Here is a 27,713-nt window from a genome sequence, read left to right on the forward strand (position 1 = left end):
TCAAACCCCCAACAGAAACCCACCCCTCATTAGAGACCCCTGCCTGAAAGCTGAAGAGCAGTCCTGGCAGTAGGGTGAAAATTCACTGCATTTTCACTTACCCCTTCTTAAGAGCATAAGAACATAAGAACTAGGAGCAGGAGTAAGCCATCTGGCCCCTTGACCCTGCTCCACCATTCAATGAGATCATGGCTGATCTTTTGTGGACTCAGCTCCACTTTCCGGCCCGATCACCATAACCCTTAATCCCTTTATTCTTCAAACAACTATCTATCTTTACCTTAAAAACATTTAATGAAGGAGCCTCAACTGCTTCACTGGGCAAGGAATTCCATAGATTTACAACCCTTTGGGTGAAGAAGTTCCTCCTAAACTCAGTCCTAAATCTACTTCCCCTTATTTTGAGGCCATGCCCCCTAGTTCTGCTTTCACCCGCCAGTGGAAACAACCTGCCCGCATCTATCCTATCTATTCCCTTCATAATTTTATATGTTTCTATAAGATCCCCCCTCATCCTTCTAAATTGCAACGAGTACAGTCCCAGTCTACTCAACCTCTCCTCGTAATCCAACCCCTTCAGCTCTGGGATTAACCTAGTGAATCTCCTCTGCACACCCTCCAGTGCCAGTACGTCCTTTCTCAAGTAAGGAGACCAAAACTGAACACAATACTCCAGGTATGGCCTCACTAACACTTTATACAATTGCAGCATAACCTCCCTAGTCTTAAACTCCATCCCTCTAGCAATGAAGGACAAAATTCCATTTGCCTTCTTAATCACCTGTTGTACTTGTAAACCAACTTTCTGTGACTCATGCACTAGCATGATGCACAGCAGCATGCTTTAATATTTTATCGTTTAAATAATAATCCCGTTTGCTGTTATTCCTACCAAAATGGATAACCTCACATTTGTCAACCTTGTATTCCATCTGCCAGACCCTAGCCCATTCACTTCACCTATCCAAATCCCTCTGCAGACTTCCAGTATCCTTTGCACTTTTCGCTTTACCACTCATCTTAGTGTTATCTGCAAACTTGGACACATTGTCTTTGGTCCCCAACTCCAAATCATCTATGTAAATTGTGAACAATTGTGGGCCCAACACGGATCCATGAGGGACACCACTAGCTACTGAACTTGCTTAACTTGCTGCCTCAGACAAATGTGCTTAACGCTGCAGTTGCTGCAAGTGTCAGAGGCTTCCAGCAAAGCCCAGTTGGCTTCAAAGGGCTTGAAATTCCTTAACAGTCTTTGAAATTCAAATCTTCTTTTCAATTTCATGCAGCAATACATTGCAATAGTCAGTGATTGACAGTTTTATTACTCCAGGGATAGAAGCTTGGTGAATTGTTTATTGATCTTTCCCTTCATGCTTGAATGCATCTCCATTACCCTACTTTGATGCCAACCACAATGTTCATAAACATTCTTGCTATGATTGACTGTCCCTCGCCACATCAAAAGCATCTAGATCACTCCACACCGCCTCATCTAAATGAGGTCCCAATTCCCCATCCCATTTTGCCTTCACCTCATCCACCTAGGCCTACTCTGCTGACAAGATCTGGCCATAGATGGCTCTCCCCACCGGACCCGACTAAAGACAGAGTCCTCCTCAACAGGGAGGATGGTGGTGCCACGGGGAACGAGGGAAAAGTCTTTCACAAAAAGTTACGAATGGAAGTGTCGGAACAAGTTTGCCCCAGAGAGTTGAAACTTTACTGACAGCTGCTCAAAACTGGCAAATCGACCCTTTACGAACAAGTCCCCAAACCTCTTAAGACCCTTCCCCTCCCATGACCTAAACGTCGAATTTAAATTTGCCAGCACAAAAAGATGGTTATCACAGATAGGGGCCAAAAACAACATGGAGCTAATTTTAAAATGTTGTCTAAATTGCTTCCATATCCTCAGGGTAGACACCACCATGGGGTCAGAAGAAAACCTTGCAGGGGAAAACATAAGTGTGGCAGTTACCAAAGCACCCAAACTAGAGCCCTACAAGAACTTGCCTCCATTTGTCCTGATATGGAACTCGGATCGCTAACCCATCCCAACGCCTACTCATTGTTGGCCACCCAATAATAAAATGGCAAATTGGGTAACGCTAAACCCCCCAACTGTCTATCCCTCTGGAGAAACATTCTACCTAACCTTGGGGTCTTGCCCTCCCAAGCAAAGGAGGAAACCAACTGATTGACCCAAACAAAAAAGTGGGGAGACATTGAAATAGAAAAGGAGTACATTCATTTTAATAGTCTGGACCCTGCCCGCGAAGGACAGGGGGAGGATATCCCACTTTTACAAGCCTAATTACCATCCCCCCATCCCCTCACATAGTTTAAATTATGAAGCGAGACCCAATCATGAGCCACCTTGCTAACCAGATAACAAAAGCTGGATCTGGCAAGGTGAAAAGGTAACATCCCCAGATTGGCTTCCCTCCCCAGGGGCTTGGCCAGAAAGTATTCACTCTTTTTCAGATTCAACTTATGCCCTGAAAAGGAGTCAAAACACCTAAATAGCTTCATTATCACATTCATAGTGGAGACTGGATCCGTAATATAAAGGAGCAGGGCGTCTACATACCTTATCTCCTTTCACTTATTGGAAGATCTCAACACTATGGCCAATGGTTCAATCGCTAAGGCAAACAAAAGCGGAGCGAGTGGACACCCCTGTCCAATGGAAAATACCCCAGGCTTAGGGCATTAATGTGGACACTAGCTGTGGGGGTCTTATTTCATAGAATTTACAGTGCAGAAGGAGGCCATTCAGCTCATCGAGTCTGCACCGGCTCTTGGAAAGAGCACCCTACCCAAGGTAAACACCTCCACCCTATCCCCATAACCCAGTAACCCCACCCAACACTAAGGACAATTTTGGACACTAAGGGCAATTTATCATGGCCAATCCACCTAACCTGCACATCTTTGGACTGTGGGAGGAAACCGGAGCACCCGGAGGAAACCCACGCACACACGGGGAGGATGTGCAGACTCCGCACAGACAGTGACCCAAGCCGGAATTGAACCTGGGACCCTGGAGCTGTGAAGCGATTGTGCTATCCACAATGCTACCGTGCTGCCCTTTATACAATAGTATACAATAGTAAAACCCACGAAATCAGCTTTTGCCTCAAGTCGGATTTCCCAAGGATCTCAAAAAGATATCCTCACACCACAGCGTCCATGGTTACAATCACCTCTGGCTCGGGCATAGGAGGGGGATAGAACAATATTCAACAACCACTGTATATTAGCTGACGATTGTCAATCCTTAACAAAGCCGATCTGGTCTTCTGCAATCACCTCTGCGAGACAGGGCTCCAATCACATGGCCAACACCTTGGCGAATATTTTGCCGTCTGTGTTCAAAAGCGATATGGGTCGATATGATCCACATTCCGTGGGGTCCTTGTCCTTCTGCAGGATAAGAGAGATAGAAACCTGCGCAAGTGCAGCGGGCAATGAACCCGGGACAAACAGTCATTGAACATATCCAGTAATAATGGAGTCAACTGACCCACAGATCTCTTGTAGAACTCGATGGGGAACCCATCAGGGCCAGGGGCTTTACCTGTTCATCTTGATCCAATGCCTTTCAATATCTCCTCAGGACGTATCGGGGTCTCCAACTCCTCCCTCCTCTCTCTTCACCAAAGGGAAGGACAACCCATCTAAATATTCAGCCATATCCCAATTCTCCTCTGGGGGCGCTTAACTATAAAGATGCTTGTAGAATGTCTCGAAAGCCTCGTTGACTTTGCCCAGGGCAGAAACCAAACTTCCAGTCGAATCCCTAATCTGTATGATCTGCTGGGAAGCCGCCTGCTGCCTCAGCTGATGGGCTAAAAGATGACTGGCCTTCTCCCCATATTCATAGAATATTCCCTTCGAGCTCCGCAGCTGGCCTACTGCCAGTTTAAACTGTGTCTAGAGTTTCTTCCTGTTCGCCATCAAATCTGGGGTAGGGTCAAGCGAATACCGATGGTCCACCTCAAGGATAGAATCCTCCAGCCTCTGCCGTTCCACCCTCGCAGTCCTTTCCATGTGTACCTTACAGGAGATTATCCCCACTCTAAAAACCACCTTAAAGTCTTCCCATAATGTGGTGGGTGAGACAGACTCGTTCCTATTAAACCTGACATATTCCTTAGTGGCGGAAGACATATGCCCGCAAAATCTTTTATCTACTAATAGCGCTGCATCCACCCTCAAGGTGGGTGCTCGGAGGGGCGCGACTCCAGAATCAAGTCCATTAAATGTAGTGCATGATGTGAAATTACAATAACTGAGTGCTCCGCCATCCTCACCCAAAGGAGAAGGGATCTACCCACCAGAATAAAGTCAATCCCTGAGTAAACCTGATGGGCATGGGGGAAAAAAGCAAATTCCTTATCTCCGTGGTGTAAAAACGCCTTGGATCTGCCCTCCATCTACTCTATAAAGGCTAACAATGCTTTTGCTACCCCCGATGGAGCCAACGACTTGAGCCGAGATTGATCCACCTTCGGATCTAGTACACAGTTTAAGTCCCCTCCAAGAATTAGGTTAAGCAAGTCCAAGTCAGGAATGGAGGCCAGCAACGACCTAACAAATCCCATATCATCCAATTTGGTGCATAGACATTGACCAGAACCACCAATGTGCCCACAAAACAGCTGCTGACCATCACATATCTGCCTTTGGTGTCCGCCATGATCTTGGTTGCTGAAAAAATAACCCGTTTATTGATCAGAATCACTGCCCACACAAAGTCTGAGTGAGATACCTGGTTCACCCACCCCTTCCATAATCTGTTCTGGTCTCTTACCCATAAATGAGTCTCCACATCGGCACTCAGACTTTTCAGGTGAGCAAATACCCTCAACCTTTTCACTGGGCCACCCAATCCCCTTACATTCCAGGCGACCAACCAAATTGGGGCTCTCTCGCCACCCCTTCCCCCTTAACCCAGAGTCAGCCATTTCCACCAAAAGAGATTTTCAAGTCACTATTTAGAGAGAACAGGCACAAATCCCACCCGAGATGGCCACTAAATCCACCAGCAAAACAAAACCAAGAAAAATTTCTGGTCACCATCAGCAAACTAACCTCCCCACCCCTGTACCCCCCCAAAAAATACCCCTCCCAAATATTTATATCGTTAACATGAAAATGATACCCCCTTCCACCTACCTCCCAACCCTCAACAAACCAAAAACACTGAGCTCCTTATCACAAATATAACTGGTATAGTAAGCTACAGCTACACCCTCAGCTCACTCCCATTAGCCAGCTGACTTTACTGCTAGCAAGATAACTCCTGCCTTGGGTAAAAATAAGAGAAAAAACTGTTGCCCGCCCCAAGGATACAGAGTAAAACAAAACCCCTTTAAAAATCATATTCCAATCAGGAAATATATATTTCCCAACAACGATAATAATATACCAACACCCCTCATAACATTAACCCCATCAGCATCCAACATGTGAAACAATCATTCCACTGGAGAACAATGAAAGATCAACACATCTATACAAGGTACCCCAATACCCCATTCTACCCTCAAAAATCAAAAACCTCACAAGAACATACAATTAACTCAAACCGAGCCCATTGGCGCGATTCTCCGACCCCCACATCGGGTGGGAGAATCACGGGAGTGCCTGGCGATTCACGCCACGCCACCCTGGCACCCGCATGCGATTCTCCCACCCCCCCCAAAACGGCGTGTCGCGTTTTACGACAGGCCGCTCGGAGAATCGGCACTCGCCGTTTCTAACAGGTGAGCGGCGATTCTCTGGCCCAGATGGGCCGAGCGGCCTGCCCAATCCGACCGGTTCACGCCGGCGCCTACCACACCTGGTTGCTGCCGGCGTGAACAGCGCGCGACCACTGCGTGTGGGGCCTGGGGTTGGGGGGGGGGGAGGATCGAGCACCAGGGGGGTGCTCAGGAGGGGTCTGGCCCGCGATCGGTGCCCACCGATCGTCGGGCCGGCGTCTCTAAAAGACGCACTCTTTTCTCTCCGCCGGCCCGCAAGATCAATGCTCCATTCTTGCGGGGCGCCCCGCGGGGAGGACGGCAACCGTGCATGCGCAGGTGACGTCATTTAGACGCTGCCGGCCGCGTCATTCAGGCGGCACCGCTTTGACGCGGGCGCCAAGGCCCACGAAATTGACGCGCCGCCGCTCCTAGCCCCCTGGGGGTGGGAGAATAGGGCTCGAGGAGCGGCCTCCGACGCCGGCACTTTGTCTCCCTTTGGGAGAATTGCGCCCCATGTCTTTTAACAAAGGAAACACCCTCCTCTGGTGCATCTAAATAATCGAAGCCTCGCCGGGTGCACCACCCCAAAATGAACTCCATGCTTATACAGGGCAGCTTTGGTCTTGTTGGAAGCCGCTTGTTTTCCTTGCCAGTTCCTTGATGATGTGACCTTCCCATTTGCAATCCCAATGCTCCTTGCCCATTTCAGGGCCCGCTCTTTCTCTTGGAAGCTGTGAAACTGTACAATGACTGCCCGTGGTGGTTCGTTCAGCAGGGGCTTTAATGGAGTGGCTGATGGGCTGTCTAGCTCTGGAGGGGACGTGAATGCATCCTCCCCCATCATCTTCCCAAAAATCTGCAAAATGTACACAGTGGGAGACAGACTTTCCACACCCTCTGGTAGCCCCACGTTTCTGAGGTTCTGCTTCCTCGAGCGGTTTTTGAGGTGGTCAAGCTTAGCCCTCAGCATCTTATTCTTGCCAGTCACCAGAGTGACCTCAGCCTCCCGGCGAGGCAATTTGCTCACCATGCTTCGACAAAGCCCTTAATCACCGTACTATGCTCCTTTACCTTCTCAGAGGTTTTCTCCAGTTTCAACAATATGGAGCCCAGGGCCTTCTGCATTGACTTCCAAAGTTCCCCAAACATAACTCTCCACCGCTTCTCGAACTGTTTCTTGAACTCTGTCGCTAGTATATCAGTAAGCATATCGGCTGTGATTGGAGTGGCTGGAGTCACAGGAACAGCCTCTGCCACTTTCTCCACCGAGAAGTCTCGTGAAGTCGCCGAATCCGTCAATGAAGTTCTACCTATTGGTTTCTTTTCCCTGCCCCTTCTTGGCATCTCTTTACTGTGGGCACCTTATACGATCTAGTAGATCTGTTTTTCAAAACAATAACCCCAGAAACAGGGCAGAAAAGGCCAAAAATCAAGAACACCGTCGGGAGCTACCTTTGGGCACCCTCTCCTCACATGCTGCCACTGGAAGTCACTTATAAGTAAGGTTAACAATTAGGGCTACTTGCTTATCTGTGCAGACTTTGGAGAGTGAAACAGCTTTTCATGAATAACCTGAAAATCCTTATGTCCTATGACAAACTGCTGTTCAACTTAATATCTTCTAGCAGATTGCAAAACTACAGACAGACCTTGCTCCTCCCATTAATTACATCATCTGTACCCCACGAAGTTGCCCCATGATTGCTTAGCTAGGACTAAATACCACTCCCTCAAACTATCTACACCCCAGAGAATCTCCTGCAATCAAAACAAAGAACATTACAGCACAGGAACAGGCCCTCCCGCTCTCCAAGCCTGCACTGATCACGATACCTGTCTAAACTAAAACTGTCTGCACTTCCTGGGTCTGTATCCCTCTATTCCCATCCTATTCTTGTAATTGTCAAGTCGCCCCTTAAATGTCGCTATCATATCTACTTCCACCACCGCCCCCGGTAGCGGGTTCCAGGCACTCACCACCCGCTGTGTAAAAAAACTTGCCTCGCTCATCTCCTCTAAACTGTGTCCTTCACACCTTAAACCTATGTGCTCTACTACTTGACTTTTCTACCCTGGGAGAAAGCTTCTGACTATCCACTCTTTCCATGCCACTCATAATTTTGTAAACTTCCATCAGGTCGCCGCTCAACTTTCGTTGTTTCAGTGAAAACAATCCGAGTTTATCCAACCTCTCCTCATAGCTATTACCCTCCATACCAGGCAACTTCCTGGTAAACCTCTTTTGTACCCTCTCCAAAACCTTTTCATCCTTCTGGTAGTGTGGCGACCAGAATTGTACGCAATATTCCAAATGTGGCCTAACTAAGTTTCTGTACAGCTACAGCATGACTTGCCAATTATTGAACTCGATGCTCTGCATATGAAGGCAAGCATGCCATATGTTCCATTAGCCATTTCCCTGGAAACAATGGTTAAAACGATGATTATCTCACCTTTTATGATACACTGCCTGTATGTATTTTAAACCAGGGATTTTAATAACATTGCTGTCACAAATATAAAATACAATATGTAGCAATTTATTACATTCATCACAAATCAATCTCACAACATTGTTTAAGCTTGAATTATCTCTCTCTCTCTCCAGCCTGTAACTGTTATACGTCTTGCAACACTGTGCTGGTAAGCTTGATACAGAAATCTGAACTGTAGTCGATTGTTTACAACCAATTATGTTTGGTAGAATTAGAGGAACAGCTACCAACCTACTAGATAAAATACCTGCTTTTGCAAATTAATCTTTATCACAGTTACTGTTTCTATTAAGCACATTTTTGTTTATGTAGAATGGTGGTATGGAACTTGTTTGGGGAAAGCTGAAGACCCAATGATCTGGGTTGTGTAGTGAGTTTTTCTATCATGGAATTGTACCTGTGCATGAGTCATGAGGTTCAGGAAAAACTGGAGGAAAGATTCACCGTGAGATACACACAAATATATCTTGTAGTTAATATTTTCGGACCATTTAGAAAACGGTCTAATGTGTACGTTTCTCAATCAATCATATTTTTAAAGCTTGAATAAGATTCTTAAATATAAAAAACAGATGCAGATAATCTAAAATACAGGTTATAGAAAAAGACTTAACAATGACTCTTCCAAAATTATTGAATTTATAAAAGTAAAATAAAGCCAAAGACTTAATGCCAAAGTTTCTGTATTTAAAAAATAAGACAAATCTGAACCTTCAATTTACCATCAAAGTACAAATCAATCTTTTGTGTTAACTCAGTCATTATGAATTGCATCAAATCAACCTCCTAAAATTTTTGCTACTTTACAAAACAACAGTTTTACCCAAACAGCAGTGCAGGACAACATTACCTGGTTCTCTGGCTTCTATTGTCGATTCATTAACCTCTTCATTATTTTCATTTAACAAATAATTCATCGTTCTGCAGGATTCAAATATTTCTAATTCCAGCATAAGTTTCACTTTAGAATCTACAGGAAAAAATTATAAAATTGAATAACATTCAAAACTAATTCTCAGCCTCCAGAAGGTCTGAGGTCTTTTATTTTTTTAAATTTTAATTTTTAAAATAAATTTTAGAGTACCCAATTCATTTTTTCCAATTAAGGGGCAATTTACCCTGGCCAATCCACCTACCCTGGACATCTTTGGGTTGTGGGGGCGAAACCCAAGCAAACACAGGGACAATGTGCAAACTCCACACGGACAGTGACCCAGGGTCGGGATTCGAACCCGGGTCCTCAGCGCCGTAGGCAGCAATGCTAACCACTGTGCCACCGTGCTGCCCATGGTCTTAGGTCTTTTAAGAAGCCCTGGTTAGGCAAGTCTGTGTTGAGTTCCACTGGGTTGAAGTTGTGCAATGCACACATCTCCCAGTGAGACAATAAAATTGCATTGGGATCCAAGATGCATTATAGAATGCTGACTGGCGGAGTGTGGCGACTAAGGGCTTTTCACAGTAACTTCAATGCAGTGTTAATGTAAGCCTACTTGTGAAAATAAAGATGATTAAATTAAGCTCCCACTGTCGTGGACTGAAATGTTGAACCGTTATTTCCTGGACCGGTTCAAAATTGAGAAGGCCCCATGTGGGTGGGAATGGGCAGTAAGTATTGCACAGTGATTTTAGTCTTCTTACTGCCAGCGGGTGCTGAAAATCTGGGCACAATGAAACCTAAATTGGCCCCCAAGTAACTTACCATTATTTTCAATGGCTTTAGGTGAATCAATGCTTGTTACATCTTCTGTTGTCAGTGGTAAAAGATCTTTAATTTCTGATAGTGGTGATGTGCATTCAATCCAACTTAAATCCACCATATTGCCGATATTCAGTTCAACAGGCAGCATCAATGACTGTCAAGTGAGATATATTGTTGTTCTTAATTTATTAATATTTTCCTCCTTTCATTATTTATCATCCTCTTCAATGCTGTTTTTCTCAACAATTCCTCAATCTCTTACTTTTTATTATATTCAACAATCAGAAATGTTATGCGTTAGTAATTCAGAATAATAAACTGTATGCTTTTAAAAATATTCATTCATGGGATGTGGGCATCGCTGGCTGTGCCAGCATTTATTGCCATCCCTAAATGCCCTTGATGGGGCATTTAAGAGTCAACCACATTGCTGTGGATCTGGAGTCCCATGTAGGCTAGACCAGGCAATGGCGGCAGATTTCTTTCCCTAAAGGGCATTCGTGAACCAGATGGATTTTTACAACAATTGGCAATGGTTTCATGGTTATCATTAGACTTTTAATTCCATCGTCTGTCATGGTGGGATTCAAACTCGGGTCTCCAGAGAAATACCCTGGGTTACTGGATGATTGCTCCAGTGATAATGCCACTACTCTACTGCCTCCCCATGAACAATATCTTCCACAGAAATGATCAATAGATTTAACTGTGATGAAAGATTGCTTTGAAACTGCATACTTCAAAATTGTTGTACTATAGTAAACCTAGAATGGGAATGGGTCAAGAAAGTATGATGGCACCGTGGTTAGCACTTCTGCCTCACGATGCCAGGGACCTAGGTTCGACTCTGACCTTGGGTGGTTGTCTGTGTGGGGTTTGTGTGTTCTTCCTGTGTCTATGTGGGTTTGCTCCAGGTGCTCTGGTGTTCACCCACAGTCCAAAGGTGTGCAGGGTAGGTGGATTAGCCATGTTAAATTGCCCGAGAGTTCAAAGATGTGCAGATTTGGTTACGGGATAGGGAGGGGGAGTGGGCCGAGTTGGAGTGCTCTTTCAGAGGGTCAGTGCAGACTTGATGGGTTGAATGGCCTCCTTCTACTGTTGGGATTCTATGGAAAGACTGTAGAAAACAGCTGGATGTATGCTGATGCCCATATCTGCAGATGTTATCATCAAGGAGCCGTTTGCAGATGATGAAGAGGGAGCTCCACAATCTTGGCATATTCCAGAGGTAATTGGGCAGAAATAAAAAAACACTGCTTAAGATACTCTGGCTTCAAACAGATAGTCAAGACTGGAGCATAGTAAGTGTCATCCTTCCGAGCTGGACAGCAAGGGGCGGTGGACATTGGAGGATGATAGTGTGCTCAACTATGTCAAAAGGTGCCAATAGATTGAGGAGGATGGATAAGGATGGATAATGTAGCATGGTTAAAGGTAGAGAGGGTGCCATCTGTGACTTTGGTTTCTGCTGTTTCGATGCTGTGGCGGGGAAAAAACTTCTTTGAGATTCAAACATGGAGGCGTGGGAAAGATGGGCGTGAATTTGGGAGGCGATATTACTTTCAAGGACTTCAACACAGCCTAAACAAAAAGTGCTGTATATCTCATAAACAGTAGCTTGTTTGAGATTGTCAGGCTTCTCAAGGTCGGGATAATATTAATAAAGTTTCATTCCCAATGATTATCACATTAATTCAATTCCTTGATAATGTTAACTTTCAAATGTGGAGAACACAGTGTCTTGGTGGGATTGGGAAAACATAAACATAGAGGTTTAGAACACAGAAGGAGGCCACATGGTTCAGGTAAAATCTGCTGGTTATGGGTAATCTTACTGTCCTGCTCTCATCCGATATCCCTGTATCGCCCTGCGCTTCAAATCTTTATTCACTTCTCTATTAAAATATCCAATTGTCCAAAGAGTTAGGTGAATTGGCCATGCTAAATTTCCTCTTAGTGTCCAGAGATGTGCAGGTTAGGTGGGGTTGCGGGGATAAGGCAGGGGAGTGGCCTAGGTGGAGTGCCCTTCGGAGGGTTGGTGTAGTCTTGATGGGCCGAATGGCCTCCTTCTGCACTATATGGGTTCTATGGTCTCTGCTTTGACTACTCTCTTTAATAAAACAATCCGTGCTCCAGCGCTCTGTGGAACAATATGGATTGATCTCTCCAGGTCCTGCAGCTCTAGACCAGCTCGCAGACTGTATGAAGCCATGGAGCTTAATATTTCCTCTGGAGCTGTTGTCATATGATTCCTGTTATTGATGTCACCTGAGAAGCCTCGACGGGAGTGAGATGCACCAAGACTCACTTTTCCTACAACGTACCCAGTTATTCAGCAGAAAGGGAGAGAAGCAAGAGTCAAAATGAACATAAAAACAACATTAAAATGAGTCATGTTAAGAGAGAGACTGTAAATTTGGACTTACAGTGTGCACCATGAGAGATCCACTTAAATGTTAAGCAATAAAACCATCTGTTGCAAAATTTCTGTTCTGCGCAATGTTGGTTGTGCAAAACAAGAAATTTTTCATTTGTATAATTTCATTGTTCAATTTTCTGCAGAGCCTTCCCTAATCAAAAGAGGGCAGCAATGCTTAAGAAACTTCGTTGACAGATCTTAAACAGGACTAAAACAACGGCCCGACACGATGTTTGTGTGTGTGGGGCCGGCCGGAGGAAGTTTTAACCTAAAAAATGGATGGGTTTGGGCTAGACTGAAAGGTGGGGGACGATGGCCGAAATCATAAAAGTCAAAATCCCAACCTAATACCCCCTACCGATCTGCATAATTCCAGCTGTAACAGAGGCTGGAGGGTGGGTGAGTTGGTATTTAAAATATGAAAATAAGGCTGCAAGCACCTTGCCATTCAGTTTTTCCATTTTTATTGGATTGGATTGGATTTGTTTATCGTCACGTGTACCGAGGTACAGTGAAAAGTATTTTTCTGTGAGCAGCTCAACAGATCATTAAGTACATGGGAAGAAAAGGGAATAAAAGATAATACATAGTCGGGCAACACAAGGTATACAATGTAACTACATAAGCATCGGCATCGGATGAAGCATTCAGGGGTGCAGTGTTAATGAGGTCAGTCCATGAGAGGATCATTTAGGAGTCTGGTAACAGCGGGGAAGAAGCTGTTTTTGAGTCTGTTCGTGCATGTTCTCAGACTTCTGTATCTCCTGCCTGATTGAAGATGTTAGAAGAGTGAGTAAGCCGGGTGGGAGGGGTCTTTCATTATGCAACCCGCTTTCCCCAGGCAGCGGGAGGTGTAAATGGAGTAAATGGATGGGAGGCAGGTTTGTGTGATGGACTGGGCGGTGTCCACGACTCTCTGAAGTTTCTTGCGGTCCTGGGCCGAGCAGTTGCCATACCAGGCTGTGATGCAGCCAGATAGGATGCTTTCTATGGTGCATCTGTAAACGTTGGTAAGAGGTAATGTGGACATGCCAAATTTCCTTAGTTTCCTGAGGAAGTATAGGCGGTGTTGTGCTTTCTTGGTAGTAGCATCGACGTGGGTGGACCAGGACAGATTTTTGGAGATGTGCACCGCTAGGAATTTGAAACTGCTAACCATCTCCACCTCGGCCCCGTTGATGCTGACAGGGGTGTGTACAGTACGTTGCTTCCTGAAGTCAATGATCAACACTTTAGTTTTGCTGGCATTGAGGGAGAGACTGTTTTTTAAATAAATTTAGAGTACCCAATTCATTTTTTCCAATTAAGGGGCAATTTAGCGTGTTCAATCCACCTACTTTGCACATCTTTGGGTTGTGGGGGCGAAACCCGCGCAAACACGGGGAGAATGTACAAACTCCATACGGACAGTGACCCAGAGCCGGGATCGAACCTGGGGCCTCGGCGCCGTGAAACTGCAGTGCTACCACTGTGCCACCGTGCTGCCCCTGAGGGAGAGATTGTTGTCGCTGCACCACTCCAGTGGGTTCTCTTTTTCCCTCCTGTATTCTGACTCGTCGTTATTCGAGATCCGGCCCACTATGGTCGTATCGTCAGCAAACTTGTAGATGGAGTTTGATGTGACCATCAATTCACAAGACACGTGATTGGAAGTGAACAGTGGTTTTAATAGTCTTACAACAGAGCCTGCCTGCGACGAGATGAACTGGCAGCAGGCTCACGACTGCAGAGCTTTATACTTCTGGTTAGTGGGAGGGGCCAGGGGCGGAGCCATGGGTGGAGCCAAGGGTGGAGCCCAGTACAAACTCCTCATCTCCCCTATGGGCAGAGCCGCGCAACGGCTCGTATACAGAGCCCACAAGGACACAATACATATAATACAACACAGTGTGAATTACTAGGTTTATAATTCACCAGAGAGTTGGAACCAAATTTTGCTACGCAGTCGTGTGTGTACAGGGAGTAGAGTAGAGGGCTAAGTACGCAGCCTTTAAACTATTATCATCTGAGTTTCCCAAACATCAGGGAACCTGGCAACTGCATCCAGGAAAGGACTTGGCAGTCCAGTGAGCAGCTTTGCAGTGGTGCCTGTCTGAACAAGCTGCACGATTGGGCAACCACCCTCAACTGACTTTCCAAATCAGGGGAAAAATGTAATGCTCTGCCCTGAGGCCAGTTTGGAGGAAGTAGGTGGGGGGGTGGGTGCCCGTTCGGCACTCTGCTGCATTTCATCCTCTTTAAGTCTGCAGTGGGAAGGCCCATGGATGACCTTCCCTTTGGATGTTTCCTGGGAATTGAACAACTTTGACTGAAAGCAGAACCCAGACAGGCACTGGAACCCTGTACCCACTGATTAATTCTAATGTTCTGCTGACTGAGATATCCAGGATCCATGGATGGCCACCCCCAATTTTGTACAAATCAAATAACCAATTAAATGAAATCAAATAAATTGACGGACAAATTAAAGGGCAGCTCCTTAAAGGAATACTGCCTGAAACAAAAAGCAAATCACAAATAAACCTTAAAACACTGATCAAACACATAATTAAGGGGGTCATTAAGGCATCCCATCCCTGAGGTACCCACTGGACACGGAATGTCCCGACAGTGCAGATAGACAAGGCGTGCTCAATCTCTAGAGACACCCAGCTGTGTAAGTAACCGCAGTAAGGGGGCAGACAATCAGATCGGACAACCCCCTTGGTCGTTGGTGGCCTGGACATGTTGATGGCAAGTTTGGCCAGGCCCAGCAACAGGTCTACATGGAGGTCCTCCTCCTTCCCCGCCCCTCTCTGCACTGGGTGACCGTAGATCAGGAGTGTGGGACTGAAGTGCAAACAAAAGATATTTTTAAGAAACTGAAAAGGGGGTGCAAATGGATGGCATTCCCACCCCACTGCCAATTAAGGCCCTGAAGTGGGAAATTAATGTTCACTTAAGGGCTTCATCCTGCTTCCACTGGTATTCAATCAAAGTGAAAAAGAGACTGACAGAAAAGGGAGAGAGATGAAGCAAGAGAATGAAAGACAAAGAGACAGAGACAAAGCAAGAGATAAAACATAAAGGTCTGAATATTCCGCCTCGCGCCACCAGTGGCGGAGTTCCCGATAAGAAGGAGGATCCAGCGTCGGGAAGAAAATGGGTTTGGCACCTGTTTCCAATGCCCTCACCCCCGCTGGTGGCGGGATCGAGGTGCTGTCCATTTCCAACTGACCACTTCAAAATCAGTCAACATGAAGGGAGCTGATAGGGCAGCACAGTGGCACAGTGGTTAGCATTGCTGCCTACGGCGCTGAGGACCTGGGTTTGAATCCCGGCTCTGGGTCACTGGTCGTGAGGAGTTTGCACATTCTCCCTGTGTCTGCGTGGGTTTCACCCCCACAACCCAAAAAAGATGTGCAGGATAGGTGGATTGGCCACGCTAAATTGCCCCTTAATTGGAAAAAATAATTGGGTACTCTAAATTTATTTTAAAAAAATAAAAAATGAAGGGAGCTGATTGGAAAAGACTTAACTCTGTTTGAAGTGGTTGATGTTTATAAACATTGCAGTTAGAACACTTCAGAGTGACTGAAGTGTGAATTGAGCAAAGGTGACAGCTGTGTGCGTGTGTGGAAGCTGTTAATCATAGCTTAGTAAGGGAAATTAATGAAAGACTTGCAGCTCAAGGATCTGAGGGGGTTTAAGCACAGCTGTCTGGTTTTCTCTTTCCAGAATTCACACATGGTGCTTGCTGTATCTGAGCCAGCAGGTGTATTGTCCAGGTGAGTGTTACAGCTGTAATTATTTTCATTGCCTCTGTCTGGACTGCTCTCTAGCTTCCAGACTGGGGTTTCTCTTCAGGGAACTTCTTGACAGGAGTCTCTTTTCTGGGGGGCTTCCTAACAAGGGTCTCTTTTCTGGGATGTCTCAGGGGGGTCTCTTTATTGAAGGGGTCTCTGGCAGTGTCTCTTTATTAAGGAGGTCTCTGAGTGGGATTTCTTTATTGAGGGGGTCTCCATATTTAGGTGGTATGTGGGGAGGGGTCTCTTTATTTAGGGAGGTCTCTGTGGATTGGGCGGGTCGGGTCACCCATGTACTGGGGGACCCAGAAGATCCGGGGGTGGAGGGGCTGAATTACGATGTGGGAGGGGGGAGGCTGAATTGCGATGTGGGGTGGCAAGGGGGTGGGTGGTCAGCTGTGGGACGTCACTATTGAGCCGCCTGCTGAAAATGGCTGCCCGATAGCAGGATTCCCCAGAGAATCCCTCGCAACCCTCACCATGCATAAACTGGCATGGCGAAGGATTGTGAATCGCTTCCTGATTTGTGCTCCCAGCAAATCATGTGCAATTCAGCTCTGGCATTTAGCCCACAGTCTTCTCTCCATTTTGTGCTTAAAAACATCAATCAAACCCTAAGTTATTAAAATATTATATTTACTGTTAAGAACACAGTACAGCTATGGCAAGAGTGCAAAATATTTTCCACTAGTAACAGTAAGCCCACAGTATTAATCAAAAGCAAACTATTGTCTTTTACACTTCTGAGTGTTACCGTACCTCATTGTCCAGCTGTGAAAATTGTTTGAAATCTTCCTCAACATCAAGGATTTCATTTGTTTTTCCAGTAAAAATCTCATCTGAGGGATAGAGCATGCAGGACCTGAAAGAGCGCAGCATAAGCTCAAAAATAGCAAATGCCATATCAACATTAAGTGGCTGCCATTTTCCATTAACAAGTCATTAAACTTGTTAACAAGAAAGGAACATTCTATAAATACTTGGGATGTAATATAAACCGTTGTGGCATATCAAAAAAGGTTACAACTGAAGAATCATGAAAACACTACAAACTTTATTTTCAAGTTTCCTGAGTAGGTTTAGCAGGTAAGATAATGCACATTATTACTTAAAAAGATAGAAATTCTGATTGACTCAGTTCAGGTATACATTTGTAAATTAGTGAGTACGATCGTTTTGCACAGCATTAACTTGTTTAAAATAATGGGGCTAGCATCTGAACAAAATTACTGTTAAAGGTGTTTGTATTTGAAATTTGCTGAATGGAAATTCTGCACAAAATAGGCTTAATAGTCAAGTAGCCATAGACCCATTTGACCATAAGCTGTTTTACCCTTTGAGAGGGGAGAGCTGGCTGGTGGTGATTTAACCTGAGGATCACTACACCTCAGGCGAGGGGCAAGGTTGAAAAGGTGAGTAGTCATGAATAACATCAGCCAGTACAGGAATTGCCAGCCTCGCTCTTCATCACAAACCAGCTGTGCAGCCAACTGAGCTAAACCGGCCCCCATAAACCATACGCTATTGATCCTGATGTAAGTACCAGACCCATCACTGTATCCGAAGTCAAGGGGAGGTTCCCCATTTTAGGCACAATGCCAGTACTGGCACACCTTGGGTAACCAACAGAGCAGATGAAACATGTGTGTATTGCAACAGAAGCCCAGTGTTTGCAAATACCATGACACCACTAGATCCAGCAGCCGTCTACCTTGGTAAAGGAGTTCAATCCCTAAAATCTTCTTGGTTCTGTCCTTTAGACGATGGTCCCAAGCGCCAGAACTAGGCCCGAGATGGATCACACTTCTGCCAGCTGAGAGATTGGTCCGCCTCCTTTTGCCCTGTACACCCAATGTACCAGCTGCACAGCACTGGGAATTCTCATCCCCTTACTATGCAAGGGACCTTGTTTATATTGGATGGAGATTCTACTTGGGATTTTAATGGGTGTGGGGAGGTGGACACAAGGTGAAATCCCCACAAAGTGGCAATGGGTCAGGAACCTGATACCGTCCCACCCACTTCAAGGTTTGGAGGCAAGTGGGGAACCCTGGTGCAGCTGTTGGGAAACTAATTAATATGTTCAAAGGGATCATTAAGTGGCTTCAACATCCGGATTCCCCGAGCTCACCACATCTCACCATTATCTATTAGGCAAATACACAGCAGGGAGTGACTGCCTAAAGAAACTGATTTGCAGGGAATGCTTTAAAGACTGCAATGATGTAATCAGCAAACTTGTGGATAACTACAATGAAAGGTTTGTACTTCTGTCAGTCTGAAAGTGCCAACTTGAGTGTCAATTGCAACTTTTTGGAGTTACTTTCACGTTCCTTGGAGTATACTGAGCTTCATCGTAACTCCTTTGCTGTCAGTGCTGGCTGTAGTATGAAAGTATTGCTTGCAGCAGCACCCTGGAACTGAGGAGGACAACACCCTCTGCTACCCAGCAACAGTAGCAGCAACAACAGCACCAGGAGCATTAACACCACCAACAGCAGCTGCGTTCTCTGCAGCCACATGCAGTCCACAGAACAAATGGAATGAACTGAGAGCTCCAGCTCGAAGGAGACAATACTCCCAGCACAGTGTCTTCATCCACAGGGTGAGCTTCCTGGACATGATAGAGAACAGGGCCTTAGAAGGCAAAGGCTCTCGCAGCAGATCATAGGAGACAGCTGCTTTCTCCTGGAATCAGACCTTTCAAGAGGACCAGGTGACCACAACTTGTCCGTGGCCATCATGGTCACCACAACCCTGAATTTTTCTCCAGTCTGCTCCTTCCAGAGATCTATTGGAGATATTTAGAGGATCACAGTATGTCGCCCACAATATTGCATTACGCAGATCACCCATGCCTTGTTTATGAAGGCTGACAATTATGTCAACTCTCCTATGAATCAGGCCACTCAAACCCAGAGGGCTGTTGGCTTCATTGTATTGGCTGAATTTCCACAGATACAGGGGTGACTGTCTATGCATTGGGCAATCAAGGCACCCTTTTATCAGTCAGGATTCTTTGTGGCAGTTAGTTTGTGACCAAGAAAAGATAATCATGGTTGTCTGAGCCAGATATCCAGGGGGTTGTCATGGGCCTCGCAGCGCCAGGCACCCAGGTTCGATTCCCGGCTTCGGTCACTGTCTGTGCGGAGTCTGCACACGTTCTCCCTGTGTCTGGGTGGGTTTCCTCCGGGTGCTCCGGTTTCCTCTCACAAATCGCGAAAGACGTGCTTGTTAGGTGAACTGGACATTCTAAATTCTCCCTCAGTGTACCCAAACAGGCGCTGGAATGTGGCGACTAGGGGCTTTTCACAGTAACTTCATTGCAGTGCTAATGTAAGCCTACTTGTGACAATAATAAAGATTATTGTTATTCTGACTGCTTAATTCTGCACCAATCACATCTTCTGCGGATTTTCTCTCTACCACATAGCCTAGCAGCTGGCTCTTGGGAGACACTGAAGACCCGGTTGTTGCTGACTCTTGTGAGGAACAGTACCACTGAGGGGGGATACAGATAGAACAGAAGTCGTACCATCACCAGAGCAATAATAGAGTGAGCAATTGGATTACTCAAGGTGTGGTTCAGGTGCCTGGACAGATCTGGAGGCAGCTGTCAATCTGCCTCATCAAGAGGAAGGTGGAGAACGGCTGGCATCCTCCTCCTCAGAGGTGGAGCCAAGTGTGCACTGCTGCCTGCAGCCGCTTCTCCTCCAATTGGCAATGTGTTATCTAATCCTGCCACCCATCTCTCTGCTACCCCCTCGTCTCCATCACTGATGCCCAGCCAATCACCAGGGCATACACCTCCAATGCAGGGCGGCTGAGGCTGCAGGCCCACCCCCAATACCCTGCTTCTCCCTGGAGTTTATACTCTCTTTTCCTGCAATGAGAAGAGGCCGAGAATTGCTGGCAATACAAATGGCGAGGAAGATGTAAAAAGGCTGCAGAGGTAATAGACAAGTGGGTTAAGTGAGTAAGGGCATGCCAGGGAACACAATGTGGCATGCTGTGGAGCTATCCACGTTGATATTTTTTGAATGTTCGCAGCCAGAGGGATTAGGGTTTCTCTTTACATAAATCACAGAAAGTTAACATGCAAGTCCATCAAACAATTCAAAAGATAATTGGGCTAGATTCTCCCTGTGGGAAACTAAGGGCTGGACTCTCCATTTCAGGGGCTAAGAACAAACTCAGCTTCTCCAATTGTTTCACGCAACTGAAATTCCTCATCCCCAGAACCATTCTCATAAATCCATTCTGCTCCTTTCCTACTGCCTTCTCAGCTTTCCTAAATTGTAGTGCCCAGTATTGGACACAAACTGAGGCCAAACTAGTGATTTATAAAGACTCAAAATAACTTCCTTGCTTTTGCCAATGGCACTATCTATAAAGCCCAACATTCTGTGTGCCTTTTTAAACCACTTTCTCAACCTGTCCTGCCACCTGCAATGGTTTGTGCACATATATCTCAGGTCTTGTTCCTGCATCTCCTTTAGAATTGTGTTCTTTAGTATATATTGCCTCTCCCTGTTCTTCTGACAATAATGCATCACCTCATACTTCTCTACATTAAATTTTGTCTGCCAAATGTCCACCCAATCCACCACCTTGTCTATGTCCTCTTGAAGCCTATTGCTATCTGTGGTAACTTGACCACAAAAAGTTAGTCGAAACGCGTTAATCTTCTTTAATATATAAAAATAATGAAGTTTAAAATACAGTATGGACTAAAAAAAACAGGAGCAACTAGCTAAACATCAAAATAACAGTAACTGAATAGAATTAGAAATAAAGACAGTTAAATACGAATATACACAGGTAGCAACAACTAATGACGTCAGAGCACTTGTTATAGTCTTTGTTTTAGCCGCAAAAAGAAAGAATCAAAGATAGCACACGACGGGTTCATACAACATAAGGCAAGGGGTTTATTTACAAGATGCTATTCAAATAGGGTACCATGGTGAACTCCACAAAATTCATTTACGGGATGTGAGCGTCACTGGTTAGGGCAGCATTTATTGCCCATCCCTAGTTGCCCTTCAGAAGGTGGTGGTGGGTTGCCTTCTTGAACCGCAGCAGTCCTTGGGGTGTAGGTACATCTATCGTACTGTTAGGGAGGGAGTTCCAGGATGTTGCCCCAGCGACAGTGAAGGAACGGCGATATATTTCCAAGTCAGGGTGGTGAGTGACTTGGAAGGGGAACCTCCAGGTGGTGGGGATTCCAGGTATCTGCTGCTCTTGTCCTTTCAGATGGTAGTGGTTGTGGGTTTGGAAGGTGCTGCCTGAGGAACTTTGGTGAGTTACTGCAGTGCATTTTTATAGATGGTACACGTGGCTGCCACTGTTTGTCGGTGGTGGAGGGTTGGAACGTTTGTGGAAGGGGGAGCAATCAAGTGGGCTACTTTGTCCTGGATGGTGTTGAGCTTCTTGAGTGTTGTTGGAGCTGCACTCATTCAGGCAAGTGGGGAGTATTCCATTACACTCCTGACTTGTGCCTTGTAGATGGTGGACAGGCTTTGGGGGGCATCAGGAAGTTAGCTACCCGCCGTAGGATTCCCAGCCTTTGACCTGCCCTCGTAGCCACAATATTAATATGGCTAGTCCAGTTCAGTTTCTGATCAATGGTAACCCCCAGGATGTTGATTGTGGGGGATTCAGCGACGGTAATGCCATTGAATGTCAAGGGGAAGTGGTTAGACCCTCTCTAGTAGGAGATGGTCATTGTCTGGCACTTGTGTGGCACAAATGAAACTTGCCACTTGTCAGCCCAAGCCTGGATATTGTCCAGGACATGCTGCATGTGGACATGGACTGCTTCATTATCTGAGGAGTCGCAAATGGTGCTGAACATTGTGCAGTCATCTGCAAACATCCCCACTTCTGACCTTATGATGGAAGGGAGGTTATTGATGAAGCAGCTGAAGATGGTTCGGCCTGGGACACCACCCTGAGGAACTGCTGCAGTGATGTACTGGAGCTGAGATGATTGACCTCCAACAACCAAAACCATCTTCCTTTGTGCCAGGTATGACTCCAACCGGCGGAGAGTGTGCTTCCTGATTCCCATTGACTCCAGTTTAGCTCGGGCTCCTTGATGCCATACTTGGTCAAATGCTGCCTTGATGTCAAGGACAGTCACTCTCACCTCATTTTTGGCATTCAGCTCCTTTGTCCATGTTTGAACCAAGGCTGTAATGAGGTCAGGAGCTGAGTAAATGCCCTCCTTAAATTTTAATCCCCCTTAAAGACAGGGCGCAATTTAACAAAAATGTAAGAGAGTACCATGTCTCGAACATTTAACAGGGTGTTTCCAGGTGCTTACAGACCCGAGAACGACTCCACTATTAAATGGGACTCTGCTTCATTTTGGCGTCTCGGCGAGGAACAACCTGCCGACTGGCACCTAGTCCCATTTTTAAATGGTGTCTCGAATCCTAGACCCCCTACCTGTGGCCTCTGGACCCCGTCAACACCCCAACTTACAACTGAAGGGATCCTCGAGCCCCTCACATCTCACCTCATAAGGGCAGGGTACCCCGGGGCCCAATCCTTGGCATGAACAAAACCACACCTGGGCACCTTGGCACTGCCAGGCTGGCAGTGCTATTTGGGCACATTGGCAGTTAGATCTCACGAGGCATGACGAGGCCGCTAAATCTCGCAAGAGACCTCTTGCAAAGTTTACCAGTCTCATCGAGTCCAGAGTCGGCCCGATGCTGCCATTAGTTTGCGGCCAGAATAAAATTAATGCCTTTATTATACATCGATCTTTCAGAGTCTTTGCAACTAAGCGCCGATATGCACAGTACCCCACTGCTGACTCCGTCAACTCTGATGATGCTTGACTTGGTTCCACTGAACTCATGGGCGCAGGGGTAGGTTGAGTATCTCTGCATAAGTACCCCTTTCCTGAAATAGAATCCACTGGAAGTCCTGGTACAATAGAAATCAATTTGTGTTGCATTTCCACAGCAGCCGTTCCTTCTATTGTGTTATGTGGAACTTTTGCTGTCTCCGAGTCATGGCATTCTTTTGTTACCTTACTGTAGTGTGTTTGGTAGCACTACTGTATGTAACATGCGCTACTCAATCAAGTTGCGGCAGAGGCTTTCTGCACCTTGATGAAGAAAGCTCGAAGTCGTCCAGAGGTATTGAAAGGTTGATTGAGTAACAGAATTTAACAACTGCGTTATTCTTTTTTATTTATTTATTTATTTAAGAATTTATTTATTATTTTTTTAACATAATTTCAGTGTTGTTACTAGAATGGAACAAACATAGTTGGTATAGCGCGCAAATGCATTACAGAAATCAATGATTGCATCAGTCCAATGTTCCCAGGTTCAGACGGTTGGGTGGGCGTCTGATTCGAGTTGATCTCCTAAGTGGGCATGGAGACACTGAGGTTTTAATGTCCGTCTGTTCACCGGCTGATGATGTCAAGTGTTGTCGAGTGAGTGAGTCCTGTAGATTTAACGTCGGAAAGGCAGGTTCAGGAAGTGGAACCTTTAGCAGGTCTCATCGATTGCGTCTGAACAGCGCACTTTAGTCGGACTTTACAATGTATGGTCGTGGCGCTGCTTGTCGTAGCACTGTTGCCGTGTTGGACCATCCTCCACCTGGGTGCCACAGTCGAACCATGTCATTGACCGCTAATGGTTGCAGCGATTTTGCATGCCGGTCATAGTGCTGCTTTTGTTTGTGATGTTGGTGTCGTATCTTGTCCAGCACTTGTGAGTGACCCAGGTTGCTGAAGTGTAACGCTAGTAGCGTTGTTCTCACATCTCGATTGAAGGGCATTTGAGCTGGTGATAGCCCTGAGCTCAACGGTGATGATCTGTATGACAATAGAGCCAAGCGTATGTCAGAATTCGAGTCAGTGGCCATGCTTATGAGTTGTTTGATAATGTGTACACCTTTCTCTACTTTGCCGTTGGATTGGGGAAAGTGTGGACTCGATGTCACGTGTTTAAAGTTGTATTTCTTGGAGAAATCCGTCCACTCCCAGCTCGCAAAGCAAGGACAATTATCGGACATGAGTGTTTGTAGAATACCATGCTTCGAGAGTGTTTCCTTGCATGTTTTGATAACTGATGCAGACGTGAGATCCGGGAGTTTTATTACTTCCGGAAAGTTGGAGTAATAGTCAATGATAAGAACATAGTTTCGACCCATGGAGGGAAACAAGTCTCTGTCAACTTTGTTCCACGGTGACGTAGCCATCTTGTGATGCGGGAGTGGCTCCTTGTGTTCTGCCGGTTGATGTTTTTGACACGTGTCACATGTGAGTATCATGTTTGTAATGTCCTCATTTATCCCAGGCCAGTACACGAATTGCCTTGCTCTTCTTTTGCATTTTTCAATTCCGAGATGTCCCTCGTGAATCCTGCGGAGCATGTCTGACCTGAGCGTTAGTGGAATGACGATTCTGTCATTTCTCAATATTAATCCGTCCACTACTGACAGTTCAGTTTTAATGCGTTCACTCGATTAAATTTGAAATTGAGCTGAAAACAGCTTGACACAATTGGATTTATTTATTTTGAACTCATCACTTTTTTTCATCCTATCAGGAAGAGACTACAGGCATAGATGAATATAATCTTAGTGCTTGAGAACAACTTTTCCAATGTTAAATTTCACTACCAAAGATACTGAATCACTTTGCTTAAGAATAACTCCAGGTGACCTGTGCTGGTTACTGTCAAAATTCCTGATATAAACCCAATCATTCGGGTTAAAAATCTCTCCTTAGCATGATGATCATATCTCCCCTTTTGCTTTTCTCGTCTCCTTCCCACTGTTGCTTTGATATCTGGATGCAGCTGGTAGGCTTGGCTCATGTCCAATCTTAAAAATGCCTTGCCTCCTGCAAGGGCTGAAAATAGATCTTCTACTCTCGGCAATGGGCAAGCGTCCAACTTGGAAACTTGATTAATGGTAAGTTCATAATCCCTACATATGCGCACAGTACCATCACTTTAACGAACAGGATTAATTGTAGCTGCCCAAAGTGAAAACTGAATGGGCTCAACGATTCCTAGCCTTTGCAGTTGCTCCAACTCCTCCTCCACTTCGCCTTTCATGATGTAGGGCACTGTCCTCAATTTGAAAAACCTGAGCATCTACAAACAATTTACTTTTAGTGGCCTGCAATGTACCCAATTTGTCTTTGAAAACCTCAGGATATTTCTGAATGAGGTCCTCTGTCACTTTTGTGTGCTTTATCCCACCCTAGTTCAACTGAATTTTCCTGAGCCAGTTACAGCCTACGTCCACGCCCTTTTACTGCCAGGAGCCATGCTCTTGCTTCTTGGCCATTATATGCAATGTCTACCTCTAACGCTCCAAGCAATGGTATATAGTCTCATCCGTGTACATTCAAGAGGTGATTCTTGCCTGAGTAAGGACTGGTGCCTGCTTAAAGCCCCAAATCATCCTGAAGGTCTCCTCACTGATTACCAATACAGAGGCTCTATGTCCACCTCCATCTTGATTTTCTGTCCATCGACCTCCACTGTAGCATAAATAGGCTCTGCACGTCCCTCACTCATATTAAACATATTGTAATAGCGCTCTACTGCCTGGTCTGAGCTTTCCAAGTGATGCTCCGTTGACTGAGGGTTTCTTGCATTTCAAGTTCCCTGCTTAGCCTCCGACTTTCTCTCAGCACCCGGCATCCCTTCACTAAATACTCCTTCTTGTTGCACTGGTCACAAACAGAACTTACAATGATTCGCTCAATATGACCCTCCACGCCTAAAACATTCCACTGTTTTCACCTTTGTACTTGCAGCTTCTTTTTTCTACTTGATGCATGCCGCCATTGGCCTTCTGAATATCTTTTGCATTATTGGCAGCCATTTCCATGACCTGAGAAATTTCTAGAGCTTTCTTAAATGTAAGTGTGGCTTCTCCCAGCAAACACTGCTGAATGCTGTCTTCATTAAGACCACAAACTAGCCTGTCCGTAAACATGTCTTCCAAAACTGCCCTAAATTCGCAGTGTTCAGAGAGTTGGAACAATTCAGCAACAAAGTTGTGGTGAATGTAATTCACACTGTAATATATATACCATATTATTGTAAGCGCAGTTGCGTTGCCCGACCACTAGGGGGAGTAGCACTGGGAATGCATAGGAGTTTGTACAGGGCTCCACCCTTGGCTCCGCCCATGGCTCCCCCCCTGGACTGCTGTATAAAGATCGATGCCCAGAGCCAGCCAACCAGTTCATCCAGGGTTCATCTTGTTACAGGGTGGCTCTGTTGTAAGTAGATTAAAACCACTGTTCATATTTTAAAGCACGTGTCTCGTGAATTGATGGTCTCATCAAAAGTTATCTACAGACTGTCCCGTTTTCCGAATATGACTATGGAACTTGAGACATTGCACATTTACTGAGGGCTTAGGATTGTTGTGATTCTGACCGAGTGTGACTGAATCCGCAAATGAAATGTCCCCACATTTCCGTGGTGTAGATAAATTTCTCACTAGCTTGTAAGTCTTCGACCCACAGACATTCAGGAGAGTTGAGAGCTCTCTAGCCTGCGAGTTTCTAAGAAAAGGTGGGGGGGGGGAGCAATGGAGGGTCCTGGGGTGGGAGCCACCGCTGTTTGTCAGTCTAACACCCTCTCCCAATGCCTCACAGATATTGAACGCTATGGGAGGGATTTTCCTCTCAGCAGAACTTGCACTAGCTGTGCTGCTGCTAGGCCAGGCGGCCAGACGCCGGAGATGGCGGCAGCAGCTGCGTCTGCAGATGCTCAAGGCGGAGGACCATTTGCCAGACCCCGTCCCACACCCTGAGGACCCGGCCACCCATCAGACCAGGGAGGGCCCCAGAGGGGGAGTTCCGAGATGGCCCAGGGTGCACAGGCATCGCTGGTCATTTGAACAGATGACACAGAACCTGTGCCAAGTCCTTGCGGACTTGGCTTCACATGGAGGAGGAGGACACCCGCTCTCCGTGGCCATCAAGGTCACTGTAGTTCTGAACTTTTACGCCTTGGAATCATTCTAGGGCTCCAGCGGGGACCTGTGTGGCATCTTGCAGCCCACAGCCCACAGGTGTATCTGACAGGTCACCGATGCCCTGTTTGCCCGGAAGGAAAACTACATCAACTTTTACATGGACCAAGCTCAGCAAGATGTCCGGGCAGCAGGTTTCTCCACCATCGCTGGGATATCCAAGGTCCAGGGGGTAATAAATGACACGCATGTGCCCCTGCACTCACTGGACCATCTGGGAGTGCCCTACGTTAACAGAAAGGGATTCCACTCCTTGAACATACAGCTCGTGTACGACCACTAAATGAAGATCATGCACGTTGGATTGGATTGGATTTGTTTATTGTCACGTGTACCGAGGTACAGTGAAAAGTATTTTTCTGCAAGCAGCTCAACAGATCATTCAGTACATGGGAAGAAAAGGGAATTGAACAGAATTCATGAGAATACATAATAGGGCAACACAATATATACAATGTACTACACAAGCATTGGCATTGGATGAAGCAGACATGGGTGTAGTGTTAATGAGGACAGTCCATAAGAGGG

General features: G+C 45.9%; 1 protein-coding gene across 11 annotated transcripts in view; it reads right to left on the reverse strand.

Moving 5' to 3' along the window:
• The window catches only part of LOC119970118 (protein shortage in chiasmata 1 ortholog-like), a 120,925-nt gene that overhangs the window by 56,959 nt on the left and 36,253 nt on the right, over window positions 1-27,713 (reverse strand). For all 11 annotated transcript variants that reach the window (XR_005461544.1, XM_038804155.1, XM_038804154.1 and 8 more), the window contains 3 exons: window positions 16,911-17,013; window positions 9,948-10,101; window positions 9,099-9,218 (listed from right to left, as the gene is read on the reverse strand). Coding sequence is in view for 10 of the 11 variants with exons in the window: in XM_038804155.1 (XP_038660083.1) it covers window positions 9,099-9,218; window positions 9,948-10,101; window positions 16,911-17,013 (377 nt within the window). In the remaining variant the exon portion in view is untranslated. The remainder of the gene's footprint in view (window positions 1-9,098; window positions 9,219-9,947; window positions 10,102-16,910; window positions 17,014-27,713) is intronic.

This window comes from Scyliorhinus canicula, chromosome 8 (genome assembly GCF_902713615.1).
Source record: "Scyliorhinus canicula chromosome 8, sScyCan1.1, whole genome shotgun sequence".
Taxonomy (NCBI): domain Eukaryota; kingdom Metazoa; phylum Chordata; class Chondrichthyes; order Carcharhiniformes; family Scyliorhinidae; genus Scyliorhinus; species Scyliorhinus canicula.